The following is a 20,029-nucleotide window of genomic DNA, read 5'->3' as shown; positions in this document are numbered from 1 at the left end:
GGGACACAAACCCCAGGGCAGCACAGGAATCCCACTGGAAAATGGAAAACCAAAGGACAGAGCCCAGCTTGCAAAGGGAATCAGTTCCTCCCCAAAATCATTTTAGAGAAAAGCATGATTTTTCAAGGAGCTCTGCAGCCAGGCTCTCCCTTTCCCCACTTCATCAGCTGTTACTCCCTGAGGTTTTGCTCATCTTCCCCAGGATTTCAGCTCTCAGGTGACTTTTTAGCTTTCATGTGTCCAAGATGACATTTGGACACACCAGAGTCTCTCTGTTCAACTTTCCCCTCTCTATCTGGCTTCAAACTAATCATGGAAAAGTCAGCTTACAGAAATAACTCAATAAATAAATTTAAAAATGCCTCAAGCCCAAGCAAGCACCAGGAATCTGTGGATTTAAAAGCTTGGTTATTACCTTTTAAATTCTGAATACTCAGCATTTTCTCAAGGTTCTGAGTCTGCAGAAAGAGAAATGCTAAAATTGAGAAAGACATTGCTTCTGGGCATCTCTGAGAGGATTGTGAGGAAGGTTTGGAGCTGAAGATGGGAAGTGATTGTGAAGCTGCAGCTCCAAGCTATGGAGCAAAGGAGACAAAGCAGTTCAAGCAAGGTTCAGACAAATATCTCCAAGGGTGGGCACCTCTCCAGCCCAAATCACTGAGAGTTCAGAGCTCCTTTCTCTCCATTCCAGCTTCCTACAATAATGCTGCCTTGTGAAAGACTCCCAAAATTCATTCTGTCCAAACACCTTTTCTGCTTTGTTTAACCATTCAGGCTCCAGCAAAGGCTCAGAATCACAGGCTCCACATTTAGCACATTGGTTCAAAGCAAAGTGGTCAGGAGCTCCAAATGAGTTGGAATATGAGTTATTAGTGAGTATAAAACTGTGTTCACATCTGCCTGCTCCAGGCTGAAAACCCAAAAATCCAAGCTGAAGGCAGAGCATTTCCCAGCCCTTGGACTCAAGCAGGAATGCTCAGGAGTGCATTCAGATAAACTCTCATTTTTACCAGCTCCCCAGTGAGGTTTGACATCCTTTCCCTGGAGAAAAGTGCCCACATTGTCACCAAGAATTTCATCTCCTCTGCAAAACATCAGTGTGTTAATGTGAAAAGCTCAGGTCATGATTTGAGACTTATTAACTCCGGTTCTGCCTTGGAGAATCCATCCTCCCACCCATGCACAGGAGCCAGAAGTGTTTGCTAAGTACAGAATTCTGCACTTGAAAAGCCATGGAACAGGGAAAGCTTCAAGGCAAGCTTCCCTGAGCCTAAAACTCCTCATTCTTCCACTTCCTAATTGGAAAGGAAAAAATTCTGATTCAGGATTAATGAGCAGAAATATGGAAAGAGTTGCAGAGGAAAAGTTCTGTGCTATTTTCTGTCCACTTTTTCAAAGAGTTCTGCAGCACTTTATCTGCACTAACTCCATACTAGAACTTTTTAATCATATTTTTAAGTTTTATTCCTCTTGTAAGACAGCAGGGAGGTCTACATATCTGATTGCCATTTGACTTGCATTCAAAAAAGCCAAGTACATATTTAGAACATGGAACAAATCAGATGTGCCTGCAGGATTTTGTATTAATTCCTGCAAGTTTAGGAATTTATCCATTTTCTGCTCATGCCTTTCACCCATCTCTTGGCTTTTGCAGTGCCTGGACTCACTTTGTCAGCAGTTGCAAAGGAAGAGCACTCAGAGTTCACTCACATTTCTGATTCTGTGTATGATTCCCCAGTCCTCTGTTCCACTTCCAGATGGAATCAAGATTTTTGGGGTCCCTTTTTGTCACTTCCATGTATCCAATGAAAGGCAAAGGAGCTGGTCTAGATCTGAGCCACTCATGTGGGGAGCCTGCAGTCCTCTGCTGGGATCCAAAATGATCCAGAGGAGCCTGAGGAGCAAAATATCCCCCAGCAGAGCTGTCAGACCCTTTTTGTCCATGCTGGGCTGTGTGCTGGGCCTGGCTCTCCTCTCCCCATCCCTCAATTCCCCAGCAGTGTCAGAGCTCAGCCTCACCTCCTGCTCCAGGAGGGCTGGGACACATCCCCATGTTCTGGGGTCAGCCCCATCCTGTAACAAATCCAAACCCACTGCAGATTTACCATGGGGAATTCCAGCCTGCCCACCAGCCATCCATACACACCATACACAGCCCAGATTTACTTTGGGCAGAGCTCTCATTGGAATTTTTGGTTGGAATTTATCTGCACACTCTGGGATAAAACTGGGTCTGTCCTCTGGGGTAGGGCACTTCCCATCCAGCCTGTGATGACAAACACAATTCTAACTCTTTCTGAAATGCCTTCTGTAACTTAGAATCACAGAATCGTTAAGTTTGGAAAAGATCTCCAAGATCATCAAGTCCAACCTTCGACAGTATTTTTCAGTACATGAGCAATTAAGGGGAAAAAAAGAAGAAAAATCATGTTGTCAAGGGCTAAACTTCTACTTCTAGGCAACCCCATAGGTTGTTTGGCTGAAATTGCAGTTTCTGTTATCAGTCAGTGAAGCATTTTTGGGGAAGGTTGAGATTTGGTCCCATGAGGAAAAGTCCTAATACTGTTGAAAATTATCTTGAGGGGGGAAAAAAGAGTGTGCTGGAGCCAAATCTAAGGGTGGTTGTACCAGTGGTGTAGGGAGTGCTGACATCCAGGTCTTCCAAAACACTTTGAACTGTTCCCTTCCTTTGACAGATGTTTTAGGAGCACCCTGAAAGTCGTGAGGAGCCATAAACCTGTCACCATAAACCACAGTAGCTGAAGGGGAGAACATAAAAATACTCTGTTTGCTGGGAAATAGGGACAAAGAAGGGTTTCAGCTTGCTCCCACTGCACACAACACCAGGAGGGTGGATGGGCTTGGCATTTCCCCTAAATCCTGGATGAGGAAAAGGAAAGGGATGCTCTGTGCTCCCCCTTTCAAACACAACTCCCTTGAAATGAGAGGCTGCTTTGCTTTCCAAAGTACAAATGGGAAAACAGATAAACAGCAAATCTGGGGGCAGGGAGGACTGCAGATCTCCTGGGAGACATCTGGGCTTCACCCTCAGGGTCTCTTCTAGGTCCCAGCCAGAAGGATTCATCCCATAGAGACAAAATGAGGGGAAGCAACAAGAAAAGCACTAAATTTGTGATACATGGGAGAAAAGGAAGAAATCATCTCCAGGAAGCACTCAAGCTAGATTTAGGAAGGTCTATCAGCCACTATCTGGATGAGGTCCAAAAGAAAGAATCAACATGAATAGAGAGCTCTGGTGCTTTATCCCACTGTTAATTCCAAAATTCCCATTTTTTTAAAGTTTATAACTATAGATATACACATAATTCTTTACTATCAACTTCATGGAAGATCTCAGTTGGATTTGGTCTTTGGGAATCATGTTGATTATGGGAAAACAGTTTTGCCAGGTACACACCTTAAATAATTCAGCAGCAGCCCCAGGCTGATGTACAGTCACACAAAAAGTCTGTCTGGCAATTCATTTTAAAAAAAGCAAACCACAAAATAAATCTGTAAGCAATCAACCCCCCCTATAAAAAAGCTCAATTAATCACTTCCACTACCCACTTTGAAAGTCACATTTTCTGTGTCAGTAGCTAGAAGCTGCAGATCAGATATTCTGTGCAGCAGAAAGTAAAAAGACATGTACCTGATCTATGTTTAACTTCTGTACAAACTAGTACTGTGTTCCTTGCTTGTCATGTTGGGTGCAGCAGCACTTTTGTAATTACAGCACCCTGCTAATAAGCAGGAGTAAACCCTGTTATTTACTGTTATTTACAGACCTGTACAGTTACAGGTAAATAAGCACAAAGAAACAGAGATTAATGCTTTATCTGGGGACTTTCACTCCTAAATCAGCTCAGCTCCAGCCATGAGTCTCAGCTGCTGGAAGTCACCGTGGTCCTCTGAAGCTTTTCTGCAATGTCAAATCCTGGCAGTGCAGCCCCACAGAGCCCAGGCAGGGCAGGTTTGGGGGGCATTCGTGTGTCAGAATAGGAAACAATTCACTTTTCCTAAGCCAAGAGTGAAATGAGTTTCTCCACAAAGAAGTATTATCTCATGTAATTCTTTGAACTGTATTGTTATAAAATATGCTTCACAGTGCATTGGGGCTGATTTCCATTTATAAGACAGCTCCTTAAAAGTCCCTCCAGAATCAGAAAGTCACTTAAAGCCTTTTTTTGTTTGCAAAAATGATGTAAATCTCTGGGCAAATAAGGAATGAAGCCCGTGTCTTTCCTTGTCTCTATTTAACCCATGATAAGCTGGTTCAAAGCTTTGCTCCCTGCCACTGGGATGTTCCCCACCAAAGGGAAGCAGTTTATATCCAAAAGAGGACTTTAGATATCTATCAGCAGACTCACTAGAGTGTCTTTTGTAATTCACTTCGGGCTGGAGGGATTAACAGCTAAACCCAAGTGCTCTGGAGATGCCTTAAGTGAGCCACAGTCCCTGCTCTGACTCCCTGAGTCACCATCTGGCATCTCTTCATTATTCTCGTTTTTATCACCTTCTTTTCGTTGCCATTTTTAGCTACGGGTAGAAAAGAGAAACAGTTTTCCTTTTACACCTGTCAAGTTGATTTAGCATTGCCTGGTGAGTGCATGGAGAATAAAATGCCTTGCTCCTCTCTGATAGTGCTCCATCCCTCCCAGCACACAGCAGACATCCAGAACACCTTGTTCTTGCCCACAGGGGGATGTTAAAACCGCAGGGGAACGGAATCACAAATGCTTCTTTTGCTGTGCCACAAGGAAATTATAAATGTAGCATCAGAAGTAATGAATTAACATTGCAGTGTGTTTTATTAAGGGTTTAATGTAGGTGTTTCTCATTGCTTATTAGATATGCAAACACCCCAGCAAAGTAGCCAGAAGTAGCCAGAAGACTCCAGAGGAGCAAGGTTTGACCCTGGAAGATGCAGGAATTTGTGGCTCAGGAATCCTCATCAGGAAAAAAATCAGACAGCAATAATGGTGGAGCCCTGCCTTTGGGCTGGCCTTTTCCTCTGAGCATCCCCATTTCATCATTCCAGGCACTGAATTTAAAAGGGCATTTTAAAAGGCAAGTAATTTTCGCTACATCAGAGCTTTACTTGTTCCCGTTTTCCTGGAGAACCCAGTGCTGAAGGCACACCTTTATATATCCATAGACCCAATAATCCCACAAGACATCACCTCACCAGAGGCCTGGTGGATCTAGAGCATCCTTTGCATAATAACAATAAAATCACAAGCATCCACTGTGTGAATGTGACATCAAATCCCAACTTTGTACTCAGACAATTGGTAGTTTGCTTTTTACACAGTGAATTGGACAAGACTTAAAAATCCTAGCTCAGATATTGAAAATTCAGGAAATTACTTCTTCTGCACCACAGCTTTTACTTCCATTACTTCATCTTTCTGACAGATTTGAAGCTCATGCAGCTGACAGAAATCTTCATTCCAAACCCAAAAGAAATAAGTGAAATTTGGTTGTGAGCCATGGGATTGACCTGTCTAGCCAGCTCACTGAACAGATAATAACATTAAACTCCAAGACTGAATTCAGCTAATGAGTGTCTCATAATATGCTGGCATTTCAGGAACAACTCTAGGCTCAGGTTGAGACTATTAAAACCTATTCAGTGAAATCATCCCCTTTTTAAAGAGATGTTTTTAAAGAGACGTTTTTCTCACCTTAAACACGAGGTTGGATTCAGAGAAGGCTGCTGGAAGAATTATCTTTGAAAGTGGTTTTCTCTGGCATAATCAAATGTGTTTATTCCCATTTTTTTTCTTTCTCATGTTACATTATTCATTGAAGCCATGGGTAAGGAAAGATGCTAATCAAAAAGGTTTGGCCAATTTTGAGGCTATTGCTCATTATTCATTCTTAGTCATCCCTTGTCCTCTTTTGTTGTGACATTCTTTAAAGGATGGGCTCTTAAATGGAATAGTGAACATTTCATTATTCTGCATAATTTAGAAGTGCTGAGGAGAAAATAGAGGCTGGTAGATGAAAGAAAGCTCATTAAAAGCCCCACTGCTTGTCACACATGGCAGTTAGGATGCAATACAGGTCATATTAAAATTCACAGGACATCCACCTACCTAGGGCTGGGAAGTTCATTCTTAGAAGTTCCTATTATGAGAAGTTGAAGCAAAAGCTTTAAAATTAAAATCCATGTTCTAGGTCACAGGAGTGCTCCAGTTTGGGCTGCTCAGAGGAGGGAGGTTTTAGGGAGGGGACAAGAAAGGAGCAGCACTGGTGGTTCCCAGCACATGAGAATTCTGTGCTGCTGTATTTTGGTGACCAGGTCTCGAGTGTTTCAGCTGTCAGTTCAATGCTTGATGTGTGACTCTGTCATTTCTTCCTTCTAGTGAACAAAGTCACCACGCAAATGCCAGTAACACCCCAAACCTGTCATGTTTTTAACTTCACACACTCTTCAGATCCTCGCCCCCATTTCACACCAAAATATCTCCAGTTTTTCCTGAATAACATCCCTGTGATTCAGCTTTCCCTCCTCATTCACTCACTGATCTCTCTCCAAGCTTCCATTATCTTGATAAACATCTCAATTAAAGTGCTATCAGTCCATTTTTATAAATTCAAATTCTCTCTGCTGGATTATTTCCATGTTTTCTGCACTGTCCATTTTATCCTGTCCTTGCCTTTCCTCACTGACTCCTCCTCATACACACATCCCAGAAAAGACCTGGCCCATCCTATGCACTGCATGAATTAGAAGGAAATAACAAACCAAACCCCTGAAGAATTGCATTATTGAACAGGTGGCAAGACTGCAGAAAAATAAACACATATGGGCCAAGTGCATCTGAGGAGCTTCATCAAGACTGGGGAAAGCACCAAATGAGATGAGACAAAGGAAATCCTGATTTCAGCTAAACACAGAAAAATGTGCACAGATCAAACACTGGGAGAGCTCTGAAATACAGAACAAATGTGCTCTAAGCCCCACTCTGAGCACTGCCACACAAATAAACATCATTCCTTTATTTTCTAAATACACTCAGAATTGAGGTATGGCTGTACAAGAACTACAGGTCTAAGTTTTGTAGATCAAATCAAAATAATTAAAACTTCATTGTGCCAGATTTGGGCTACACTGAGGAGTGTTACTGGGCACCTCAGCCCCTTACATCTCTTGGTGATGAATTTTTGCCTGCAGTCAGATCCCCAGCCTCTGAAGGGATCTGCCCCACAGATGGTAGCTGAGGCACCATGTATCAAACTCTATTAAAAGCCTCATAAAAGAAAAACATTGACATTAACAAGACTCTTTCCACTGATTTGAATGGGCTTTGGACAGAGGCCTATGCAAACAAGGATGGAATTAGAAAATGGAAATCTGTTTATATACACAAAACCTGTCAATCCAACTGTTTGCCTTCCAAGGATGATCTAGTACCACTTCATTTATGAGGCATTTAAAGGGCAAAGAGACAGACTGATACTTTTAAATTTTACCTGAACTATTTGCAAATATTGATTCTAATGTTTTAAACAAAAAATCACAAACCCACTGGCATCAACTGGATTCCCTTCTTCATTAATATTTCACAGATTGCAAATATCTGTATTCTGGCCACCTTCAGTAATTAGCTGAAATAAATGGAGTGTGTGTCATCAGTTTAGTGCCATGTCCTTGAGACTGCTCCGTTTGATTTCCACTTGGATTCAAAGCTGGGGTTGATCAGGACCAGCTGCTCAGCCAAAGGGCACATCACACATCCCCATTCCTCCTCCTCCTCCTCCATCCCAGCTCCCCAGCCAGGCTATTGTTTGTTACAACTAATTAATCCCGCATGTCCTGGCTGCCAGCGAGCTCACAAACCCCAAATTTTGGTATTTACTGCATGTCCAATAAATTAATTCCACTTCTGGAGAGATGCATAAACACAGTTGTGTACATGTAAGCACAACACACACTCTTAGCCAGCCAGATTTATGGTTATTATTATTGATATCTGTTTGACAGCTGCTGTTATTATTTCTAGCTGGCCTCTTAACATCCAAAAGTGAGTAAATATAGGTATGTGTTAGCATTTAAACATCTCTGTGAGGGCCAGGTTTTCAGATCTTCATTCCAAAGTGATCCCTGGTGACATGGGGACATGGCACTAAGCATCAGAGTTACTGTCCCAGCAGGACCTTGTCCTTGCCTGCCTGTGGGTGAGGAGAAAAGAGAGATTTTAGATATTACAGCCAGAACTTTTAACGCTGCAGCTCAAAGTGCCTGACACTTCCTGCTGGACCCCTCCTGTTTTCACTCCATCTGGGACAAGTGGTGCCCGTTCTCTCCCTGGGTGCTCACCTCAGGGCTTGTTTATGCTTCCTGCAGTTAAAATTGTTCAGCTGCTCCCAGGGAAATCCTCTGAGTTCTCCCACAGAAATAAGTCCAGCAGGCAGATTGCTGAGTTGATGCCCATCACCATCTCCTGGCTCAAGGAGGAGGAGCTTGGTGGTGGAGATCTGTTGCTTGCTGTGCCTCTGGCTATTTTTTTTTTAAAGCTCAGAAGCTTTGAAACATCTTATTGCACATGGCTGGTGAAAGCTTGGGAGCTCAGCTGTGTCCAAAGTGCCCAAACTTGCTGTGGAAAGAGGGATTGAGCCATTTCCAGCTGCTTTTGGTGATGCACCATGAGCATCACGCCCTGTGCTCGGTGCAGCAGGTGGGGAACGAGGATGATGCCTGTCTGTAAAGGTAAATTAACTTTGCCCTCATGGATTGGGTTCTGTTCTCATCACTGTCATGTTTGTGAATCCCCAAGTGCTGGGAAAATTGAGAAAAAGCCAACAGGGAAGGTGAAAGCAGGGATGAACCACAGAACATCCCACCACAGGATGGAAATCTCGATTGTCTCCACCACAACAAGGAGTCAAAAACCTAATTACAGAGCTTTAATATCCAAGTGTTTCCCATGGTCATGAATTTATAGAAGGGTTTGGGTTGGAAAGGATCTTAAAACATCATCCAGTCCCATCCCCTGCCCTGGCAGGGACACTTTCCACTGTCCCAGGCTGCTCCAAGCCCTGTCCAGCCTGGCCTTGGACACCTCCAGGGATCCAGGGGATCCACAGCTGTGCCAGGGCTTCACCACCCTCACACAAACCATTTCCAAGATGTTAGAAATTACATTTCTTATCACTATTTATTAGTATAAAAGCCCGAATTTTTTGCTGCACAAATGCTAAATAATTTCTATTAGTGTTAACATTAAATTTAAAAGATTTTGTTCTATCTGCTGGATGTCGCTGGACAAAGTTAAAGCCACTCTACAACCCCTGATCCCATTTTGCTGTTCTGATGGTCCTAAATCACAGATTTGGTGTCTTATGTCCCAGTCATGAAGTTTTCTCCTGAAGTAAAAGGAAGTTCAGCTATAGAGGAGTGAGATTTGGCACCAAATTTTACAACTCTAAACTTCATGGACCAAACTCACTCCCAAATATCCCAAACCAGTAAAGTACCTACCAGACAATCAGGGAACACAGAGGGATTATTTTTTTGGAGTGGAGCAATTAGGTGTTAATGGGAACAAGTGGGTGGTAAAAGTTGATCCAAGTTTCGGCAAACTTCAGAAAATGGAATTAATCGTGGCTGTTTTATTTTAAGGAGTTTTTGTTGCTGTTTAATTTCTTTACTTAACTGGTCAATAATTGAGCTTTTGAGGGCTTAGTATTTTCCAGGAAGATCTCTGTGTACATATCTTCCTCTGGAGGGCTTCAAAGTGAAATCTCAGAGAAATTCACAGGTTTAGAAGTGAAATTAATTCAGCAGCCTCTCTTGGATTAAAGTGACAAGGGATAAGGTGAGATGTCACTACATATAATCACCTTTTACTATGAAATCTGTCTCTGTTCTTTTGCTTATAGAACAGCAGCTTTCACAGCAAGCCAGTTGCCAAGTGTAATTAAGAATAATTAAGAAGGAAAAGTCCACAGACTAGCCAGAGTACAGCAGAATTAATACATTCCGACTCTTTAACTCTTTCCAACTAGGGAGATTGTTTTAAAGTATGTAAAAGTTCTGCAGGTCTGTTCTGTGGGATATTTAAATTTAATGTATTGTCATCATCATCACCACAAGCTCATTTATTGTTATTATTACCGAGCCTGCCATTAACTGGATATTCATTAGTGCTAAAAGTCACAGCGTGAGATTCAACAGGCTCCAGACTCTGGAGGAGAAGGTGGAAAGTTACCTGGTGGCGTTTCAAGAATGGTTTTTCCTTTTTTGTTGTTCTTCTTCTGTTTTAACTCCTTCCTGCCGGGTTTGACCCCCGGGCGCTCCTCTGTCTCTGCAGCACGGATCGGTCCTTCCTCCCCGGGCTGCTCCGTGAAGGGAAAGAACTCTTCCCCGGGATACGGAAAGGAGTAATAATGATCCCTGTTGGTGATCTCCTGCAGGTAATAATCCTGATCGTCCATGGGGACAGCCCGGGACACATCCCCCAGCAGCGCCAGCCCCAAGGAGCACAGAGCGAGGCAGAGTCCGGAACGGGCACGGGCGGTCATGGCTTGTGCTGGCCGGAGCCGGGACTTTATTGGGGACAGGACAGGGCTTGGGAGAGCTGAGAGAGCCCTGGGGCTGAACTGGGGACAGGACAGGGCTTGGGAGAGCTGAGAGAGCCCTGGGATTTACTGGGGACAGGGCAGGGTTTGGGAGAGCTGAGAGAGCTCTGGGATTTACTGGGGACAGGACAGGGTTTGGGAGAGCTGAGAGAGCTCTGGGATTTACTGGGGACAGGACAGGGTTTGGGAGAGCTGAGAGAGCCCTGGGATTTACTGGGGACAGGGAAGAGTTTGGGACAGCTGGGAGAGCCCTGGGATTTACTGGGGACAGGGCAGGGTTTGGGAGAGCTGAGAGAGCCCTGGGATTTACTGGGGACAGGACAGGGCTTGGGAGAGCTGAGAGAGCCCTGGGATTTACTGGGGACAGGACAGGGTTTGGGAGAGCTGCGGGAGCGGCGGGGGAAGGAGCCCGAGCCGGGACGGGGCTGCGGGGAGGGGGCACAGAGGGACAGCCGGACACACGGACACACGGACACTGGGACACTCGGACACACGGACACACGGACACACGGACACTCGGACACACGGGCACACGGACACTCAGAGACTCGGACACACGGACACACGGACACTCGGACACACTGATGCACGGACACTCGGGCACACGGACACACAGAGACTCAGACACACGGACACTCGGACACACGGACACTCGGACAATGGGACACACGGACACACGGACACTCGGACACACGGACACACAGAGACTCGGACACACGGATACTCGGGCACTCGGATACACAGAGACTCAGACACACGGACACAGGGGCACTCAAACACTCGGGGACTCGGACACACAGACACTCGGGCACACGGACGCACAGACACTCAGAGACTCGGACACACGGACACTCGGACACTGGGCAGGTGGGATCCCCGGCTGGCCACTCTCCTGCCCTGCCCAGCCGCTCTCTCCCGAGTCCCGAGTCCCGAGTCCCGAATTCCGAGTCTCGAGTCCGGAGTGAGTCCCGAGTCCGGAGTCCCAAATCCCGGATCCCGAGTCCCGAATCCCGGGTCCCAAATCCCGAATCCCGGATCCCCAGTCCCGGGTCCCGCGGCAGCTCCGCTCCGTCCCGGGCTCCTCGCTCCTCCTGCGCTCGGCTCATCCAAGAGAGCGCTTATTCCAAGAAAAGTCAACTTGGCAGGCAGCCCTCTCCTCCCAGCCCGTGGCCAAAGCGTTTCCCTCCCCCGGGCCGTGGGGGTGGGCAGCAGAGCCTGGCAGGGGTCACTGCTGGCACCGGGATGCGTGGGCACGGAACCCTCATTCCATACAAGTTATTCCCTTTCGTGGCGCTTTATTCCCCCCTTTTAACTTTCACAAAGTAGGATCCGTCTCCAGCAAGCATCAGTCTCAGCCTCCCTGCTTTATGTTAGTTTGCATACATATAACAGAAAAATTCTGTATGACTTACAGAACTATGTTTTAATTTATAGATATAGAGCTATATTTTATATATACATAGTTATATTAGTTTATAGTAACTTTACTTGTAAACTTGAAGTTACTTAGAGTAACTTAAACTTTGTTGTTTAAATAATATCATTTAAATCATACAGCTTTAGATACACTTTGCAGTAGTTTATTTTACAGCAACTTCTAGGAAGTTGTCTATAACTAATACAACTCAACACATATCGTGCCAAGTTATAATTTGTATTAATTTACATATATACAAGAAATTTCTATATAACTTATAGATATAAAGCTATATTTTACATTATAGTTATAGAACTATATTTTATATATATTGTTGTATTAGTTTATAGTAACTTATAGTTTATTGTTTAAACAACACAGTTTAAATCATACAGCTTTAGATAACTTTGCAGTAGTTTATTATTTTATAGCAACTTATAGGAAGTTATCCATAACTAATAAAACTCAGCACATACCATGAGCCAAGTTATCAGAGGCTTCTCCTGGGTACATGGCAGCATCCTGGATTCAGCCCAGCTGAAAATCAGGAAGATCATGGTTCATCTGTGGCCCCTTTTCTCCCTCTTTTTGGGATAATCCTGATATTTGTTCTCCCTGGAACATCTTCCCAGCAGACCAGGATGTTTCGTGCTCCACACATGCAAGCCAATGTCATTAATGAAATCAATTTGTCTGAGAGCAAAAGCTTATCTTTCATCTTTTTCATACCTCTAAAATAACCTCCAGTGCTGAAGGAAATGTGCAACAGTTGGCTCACATGAAATATGAATTCTTACTCCTGTGTTGAAAATACCAGCTTATATTTTCATCATGTATATTGTATTTCTTGCCACGGTCCAGTCAGCTGGGAGAAAGCATTACATCTGTTACCCCAGCCTTTATTCTGGCTTTGTGCTTGTGTTTTTGGTGTGTTTCTCATAATTTTAATAATAAGCATCAGTTCATGTCTTGGTACCTGTTTCTGTTGATGTATTTGGTTTCCAGGCTGTGGGTGATCCTGTCCCATCTATGAAATTATCATCCTTGCTTTCTATCCCAAAAGGAATGCAGTGATTATGTTGTGTCTTCCTTTTATAAAAATGCAGCTGTATTTCTATCCTTTTACTTTTTCCCCCTTAAATCTGAAAACTAGGCATCTTTCTATTTTAAATAGAGGAATTTTTGTTTTTTAAAACTAGAATAATATGTACTTTTCTTCTTCACCTCGCTGAATTATACATATATGCATAAATAAACTTCATTTGGTGAAAAGCTGCTTCCCATCAAACTTTCAGATCCTTTTATCTGTAATAGATGGCTTTGTCACTTCTGCCTCTGGGAGCAGTGTGGGAGCAGGCTGACTGTCCTGGCAATCCCCTCTTAGTGATTTCACAAATATTCTGACTTTGTTTCCCCTTTCCAGAGTACCCAGTCCCCTCCTGCCTTGATCCTAATTTCTGAGGGCAGAGCACAAACTACAGAAAATGTGTTTAATTTCGCTGCCATTTGCAGCACAGCCAGTCTTCTGAAAATATTATGAGCACTCACACACTCAGAGAAGTAGAAAAATAAACTTTTCCATGACATCATTAAGGAAAAGGAGTTTTAACTCACTGTAGTGTTTCAAATGGATACAGAGATGAGTGTTAACATTTTCAAGCATAAGAAGCATTTTCATAAAATTCAAAGTTGAGTGTACTTTAATTAAAGACCTGAGGAATATGATTTGGGGAAATTTTGCATTCCACTGGGAAGAATTTAGCAGGACATCAGGCAGCACTAAATCCATTGCTCCTGCAGTCACCACAAATATCTCCCTCTTTTCTTTCTGTCTGAAATTACTCTTCAGAAAAATTAATTCATCTCAACACTCATCAATAGATATTCCTGGGTATCAACCTGTGCAAATAACCAGTTGTCTGCATTTCTTTTCTAGGGTTTTAATACTTCACTGCTGCCCTTTCCACACCCACCTCTCTTTTTGGGATGTGCCTGAATTCAGCCAGCTGAGACCACACAAAAATCTGTCTCTAGGCACGATTTTGATCTACTTCACCATAAAATGTTTTTACTACTTCTTTTTTATCTGTCAGCATGCTAGAAGCAACTCACAGGAGAGGAGTTTTTTCTCCTGAGTGGCACAGAAGTATTAAGATCACTGAGGGCTCAGATGTTTTGGGCCTAAGGGCTGTTTCTTTTCTTTTCCCTGGGAAGTATCACAAAAGCTTGTAAAAAGCTGCTGTTGATGTGGAAGGAGATAAATCAAACTGAGATTTTTGTAGAAAAGAAGCAGCATCACCCTCCTCCCCGAAATGATTCCAGTGAGAGTGTAGAAATCATTCTGCACTTTGTTTAAATGTTTGTCCTGCTGCAGTGAGACACAAAATGCTGAGGTCTGCAAATGAGTGGGGTTTTCCCTCTGCTCCCAAGCAGGATTTATTTGGAAGATGATGGTTTGGTGTCTGGGCTGGGTTGGTGCTTCTCCAGCCACGCATTTTGAGCTAATTTCAGCAGCACCTCTGGAAAAGGAGTCACTCCCAGCTCCTCCTCACCCTGGGCACCCTCCCTGCTAGGGCAGGTTTGGGGTGTTAGGGGAGGTTTGGGGTGGGTGTTAGGGGAGGTTTGGGGTGGGTGTTAGGGGAGGTTTTATCATGGAAAAGGTGCCCAAGTGTTGGAGCAGGCTGCCCAGAGCCCTGGTGGAGTCCCCATCCCTGCAGTGATTTAAAACCTGTGTGCATGTGGCACCTGGGGACACGTGTGGCATTGGCAGGGCTGGGTTAATGGGTGGGCTGAATGGTCTCAGAGATCTTTCCCAACCTAAATGACTCTGGAAAGTGCAGATTCAGGAATGCATTTCACTGAGGAGAAAGTAAAGTTTTACCTGTAAGCACAGTCCTTGCTGAGGATCCTAATTTGTATTTATACCCCACAATCAGTGACCACACATTTGGGTTTAATTTAGCTTCAAACAGCTCAGTGATTCCTGCAACTTCTCATTTTTTTTAGTTGGAGCAAAGCTTCGTGGTTGGAAAAAAAAAAAAAAAAAGTAAGATAAAAAACCAGGCATCTCTGTTTTCCTTGCCATTCCAGGGTAACTTTCTGAGGTAGCACATAAGGTTTCTATATGCTTTGGCAACAAAATGACTCTAAAAATAACTTTCCTCCTGAACACCAGTGAAGTTTCTGTTCTTTTGTACTTCAGCTCTGTAGTAAATCATGAAGCACAGAATGGAGCAAGAGAAGAGAATTACACTCTCTAAAGTCATTTTCTTTGCCACATAAAGCATTTACCCCTGCTGTCAACAAGGTCAAACCATCTCAGAGGAAATGGAAACCCAAAACTGACTCTGGGAGATACAAAGGAAACTACATTGAGCATTTATGGGGCTCTTTGATGCCTGTTTCTCACACATTGAACACAGACAGGTGCTGAGGTTCTGCTCACCTGCACTCCTGAGATTCTTGGCATTTATGGTCCTGTTTCCACTTGTTGATAAGACAGATCTTTAAAAGAGTGGCTCTTGCCACAGAAAAAAATGACTGGAAACATAAACAAGCTCTTACATGGAGACATTTTATTCAGTTTGAAGATACATTTAACTTTAAAAGGAATATAAATATTTTACCAGGTAAGGGATGCCAAATATGCCCAGAATCTCAACATTTGTCTCTGAACATATCAAGTAATGGTACAAAATATCCTCCTGAGCAGGCTGCTGTTCCCTTTGGGCAAACAGATTTTAAAATGAACTGATGCCATTAATGAAGGCAATTATTTCCTTCAGCAGTTGTTTATTTGAACTGGTTAGAAATGCAGTGTGCATCCTGGCTGGGGAATTTATCCCAGTGCATTCTCCCTAAGTTTTTCTCCTAAGAACAACATGACCTTCAGATAATCATTCAGCATATTGCCTTTGTGCTTGTGTCTGGAGAAGGAGCTCGGATTGCCATGGAAACAAAAGTTCCTTGTTCCCTTCTACTTCCCCGTGCTGTGATATCATTTTCACTATATGAACCCTTCTCCAAGCCAGAAATGGAATTGTGGGATTTTCCTGTTTTGAGCAGCTCAGAGTGATGGATCAGTTCATGCCAAGCAGAGACTGCACCCACCAGCAGCATTATTTGGGGATATTTAGATCAGATCCATCTGCATCAGCCCCATTCTGCTGGAGAAATGAAAATTCTCTACCTACACTTTCCCAGAGTTTTCTTTACTTTTTGCTTCTGTGCTGAACATGAGAAGAAACAGAATTTTAAGAGAGGCAAAGTTAACCAGTGACATAAACAAAGTTTAAAAAGGGATTTCTGGCATTTTTGCAAAAAACATTATAGTTTTCCTGGAGTTTTTTAAATTATTATGGGAAATAGATTTCTTCATGCCCCAGAATGTCTGTAGATTTTCTGTTAACAACACATTGCCCTGGCATTTGGCAGCCACTGCTGGACCAAAGCCAGCAGGATTATCACTAGGAAAAGGACTGGAGAGGCTGCCTTGGGATTAAAAAATCTCTAATTCTAGCCCTACAAAAAGGAAAATTAATTTTTTAAATTACTGTTTGTATTGGTTGATTCATCAGCATTGGAAAGACTGCAGTTCTGCACCAGCCAAGGGTTTAGAGTTGTCTGCATTGTCCAAAAATGGGCAAGCTGAATGCGAAAATTTCATTTTAACTGCGAAACCGAGACAGCATTGAGACAGCAGAGATGAGTGGATGACAGTGGTTATATGGAACAGTTGGAGAGAATGGGATGAAATTCCCCTGCTGTGCTCACAGCCTGTCTGGAACGTCCCTGTTTGGTTCACTTGGATGAAAACAGCCACTTCCAGCGAGTCCCCGTGGACACCAGCTACCTGCCAACTTCTGAATCCCGAAAAGTAACGACTCTCACATTTCAGTCTGGTATTTCCTGGACTGAAATTGCTGCACATGTGCCATGTGGAGTGTGAGCAGCGTGTTTAACACATCCCATGCAGCAGCAGGGAAATGCAGTGTGGAGTTTGTCTGGAAGGTCATTTTTTTCCTGGGATTTCTTCAATATCCACAGCCTGAGAAGTCGTGGATGAAAGTCCAGTGGGAACTGAAGATAGCACATAAATGTAGAAATATTTGTTATGCTTAATGTGATAGAGCTGGCAAATGCATCATTGGAGAGTAGTCCTTAAAATTCTGTATTTAAAGATTGTATTTTAAAGAGAGAAGAGCCAGGAATTATCCCTCTCAGATACAAGCAATATTCATGGCTGGGATTACTTTGGGTGAAGAAAATATTTAATGTAAAGCAACATTTTCATGCGATAGCAATGTCTCTGCAAAGCTTAATTCCACCCCCAAAGTGATTAATTTGTGATGTTTAAAGCAAATATTTGAAGATCTAATTTCACCTTCACAATCATGTAATTTTGACAATATACTGAAGGTACCTTCCATAGTGCATTCACTTATGAAAACAGGGAAAATGCAAGAATTAATGTGAAAGGAAAGCAATGAAATGAGTTTTCACTTGTCACACAGAGATCCATGTCAGACTTGCATTACTGGATATGCCAATATAATTTCACAGCTTTGTGATAAACTTGTTTGAACCTAACTTGTAGCCATTAAAGAAGGGCTTGTGCCAGCATGCTGGACAAGGCTGTTTGAGAGGTGAAATGATAGGATTTAAAAGCACAGTGAAGTTTTCATGCTATGCAGATTCTTACTAAGAGGTGGCATAACATAAATTATAAAGTTGCACTGTTTGGAAAGCACTAATATATTTTTTCACAGGACTTGGCACTAATTCTGCCAAAAAAAGCAGGGTATAAAAATTACCTTGCATTTAAAAATTTATCCAAATAAATTTTGTTTCCAAAAATCATAGGATAGCTTAGGTTGAAAGAGATTTTTGGGACATCAGCATCTCCTTTTTAAAATTTCCTTGGTATGTAACTATTAGATCTCTAAATTTCTCACAGTGTGGTTGTATATCCCACTCATTAATGGGATCAAGAATGTTAGGGATACTCCTGAGTCCAGCAGTTTTACCCTAAAGGTATTATCACTTAGATTATTGAATTTGGTTTTGGGAACACTGAAATTTAGCCAAATGCACCCACAGTGCAGTTCAGATATGGTTTGGTTTGCTTCCTACTGGTTATGGCAAACTCAGTCCAAGCAAAATACCTCAGCCTCACTTGAGGCAGATAAGCTTGTCAGCAGCGTGGGGAGTAATTTCCAGAACCATCCATCAGGAGTTAAATGGTTTTATCTTGGAAATAATGATAATATTGTTGAAAGGAAACCACTTGTGACTAACAGGAAGAAGAGCTGCTGGCTCCTTTGATCAGCACCTAGACAAGGGAGCCTCTTATTCCCTTTTTATTGCTATAACTGGATTGATAACAAAACTGGGAGGAAGCAGTTTCAGTGTTTTCCTGGCATTTTAGGGATGCTGTTATGTGCTTTTACTGGTTATGATCTTCTCTTCCTCTCCTTCCTGTGGTCCCCACACATTTGCCTTGGGAAGGGCCTCCTCTTCTTGATATTTTGTGGTATAAAATAGTGTGTCAGGGGAGAGGCTGAGCCCAGAGGCTGAGCAAGGACCAAGGTTCTCCTCCACAGAGCCAAGGAGGCTCCCAGTGCCACTTTCCCACATTTCCACACAAATATTGCTACAGAGACCATCCCCACACTTGGGGCTGTGTGGGATTTGTGGCTCCTCTGTTTCTCAGTGACCACAGGGTCACATCATGGGAGATTTCAGATTTGCAGTGGCTGGGGAATGAGATCAGCAGAACTCCTGCAAGGCTGGCAGCCTGAGGAATGGGACAGAGCTGAGCCTGAGGTTGGCTGGGGTTTGTTACCATTCCATAATTATCTTCCCCATCTCCTTCCACAGGTGGTTTGGAGCTGCAATAAATGGGATGTGTTTTCTAAATAGAACCATCATCATCTGTATTTTATTCACTTCAGACAAAACCCAGCAGAAACTCACAAGAAACTCGTGTGAGCCTCCAGACCATTTGCAGGGAATGTTACCAAAGGCCTCTGCTGGCAAATGAGGAAAAATAAAAACGTGGCTCCTCTTTCTCCTGAGAACTCCATCATGGACTCACAAATTTTTATTTAATGCTCAGTGACAGCTGTAGGTTTTAAGGGCACTTTTCATGTTTTTTAGATGAGATTACAGTCATATGAGGTCAAAATGTTTTATGAATTTCAGAATTCACTTGCAAACAGTCCTTTGAAAACAAAAATGCCACACCCTTCCTATACATCTGGATCATCTCCAACGAATCCAAACTGTTACAGAAGCATCATTTTTTCATTTTTACTCCCTCAAGCCCCATGGAAGATAATTTATTTAGTAGTTTCTTTGGAAATGCCTGTCCCATTGTGCTGCCCTGTCACCAAGCTGTCTGTCCGCTCATTTTCCCAGAAGTCTGTCCATCTGCAGTGCCCTCATCTCCAGTGATGCTGGAATTCCTGATGGATTTCATTTGAGCTGAATGGAAAAACCAAGATGGCAAAAAACATCCCTTCACATGTTATTAAAATTGGCTGAATAGTAAAAACACAGCCAAGATAATAACCCCAGGGATGGAAAACTGCGTTGGTGAATTTAACAATTTTCTGTTTTCTTTAGCCAGCTGATTTCTCAACAGACAGATAGCTGCAGACTAACCCAAGCACAGGAATTCTCTTGCAAAAAATGACAATTTGAGGGCTTGGAAGAGAGCCAAAGGTACTCAATTAGGACAGGGGAACTGGAGATATGAAAAACAAAACAACTCAGTGTGATGAGCACCCCTAGGCATTGAGTCCCTGGAGAAGAATCATAGAACCAAAGAATGGTTTGGGTTGGAATGGACCTCAAAAATCATCTCATTCCATCTCCTGCCATGGGCAGGGACACGTTCCACTGTCCCAGGTTGCTCCAAGCCCCATCCAGCCTGGCCTTGGGCACTACCAGGGATCCAGGGGCAGCCACAGCAAATCTGGGACCCTGTGCCAGGGTTCCACCACCCTCACAGGGAACAAT

At 43.2% G+C, this 20,029-nt stretch overlaps 1 protein-coding gene across 1 annotated transcript in view; it reads right to left on the bottom strand.

Annotated features, from left to right (window-relative positions):
- The window catches only part of CPXM2 (carboxypeptidase X, M14 family member 2), a 66,024-nt gene extending 55,404 nt beyond the window's left edge, over positions 1–10,620 (bottom strand). The window contains exon 1 of the mRNA XM_033066731.1: positions 10,221–10,620. Coding sequence (XP_032922622.1) covers positions 10,221–10,533 — 313 coding nt within the window. The 5' untranslated portion in view covers positions 10,534–10,620. The remainder of the gene's footprint in view (positions 1–10,220) is intronic.
- Between the last annotated feature and the right edge of the window lie 9,409 nt (positions 10,621–20,029).

This window comes from Catharus ustulatus, chromosome 8, assembly GCF_009819885.2.
Source record: "Catharus ustulatus isolate bCatUst1 chromosome 8, bCatUst1.pri.v2, whole genome shotgun sequence".
Classification (NCBI taxonomy): Eukaryota; Metazoa; Chordata; class Aves; order Passeriformes; family Turdidae; genus Catharus; species Catharus ustulatus.
This window is presented reverse-complemented; position numbering and strand designations above follow the sequence as displayed.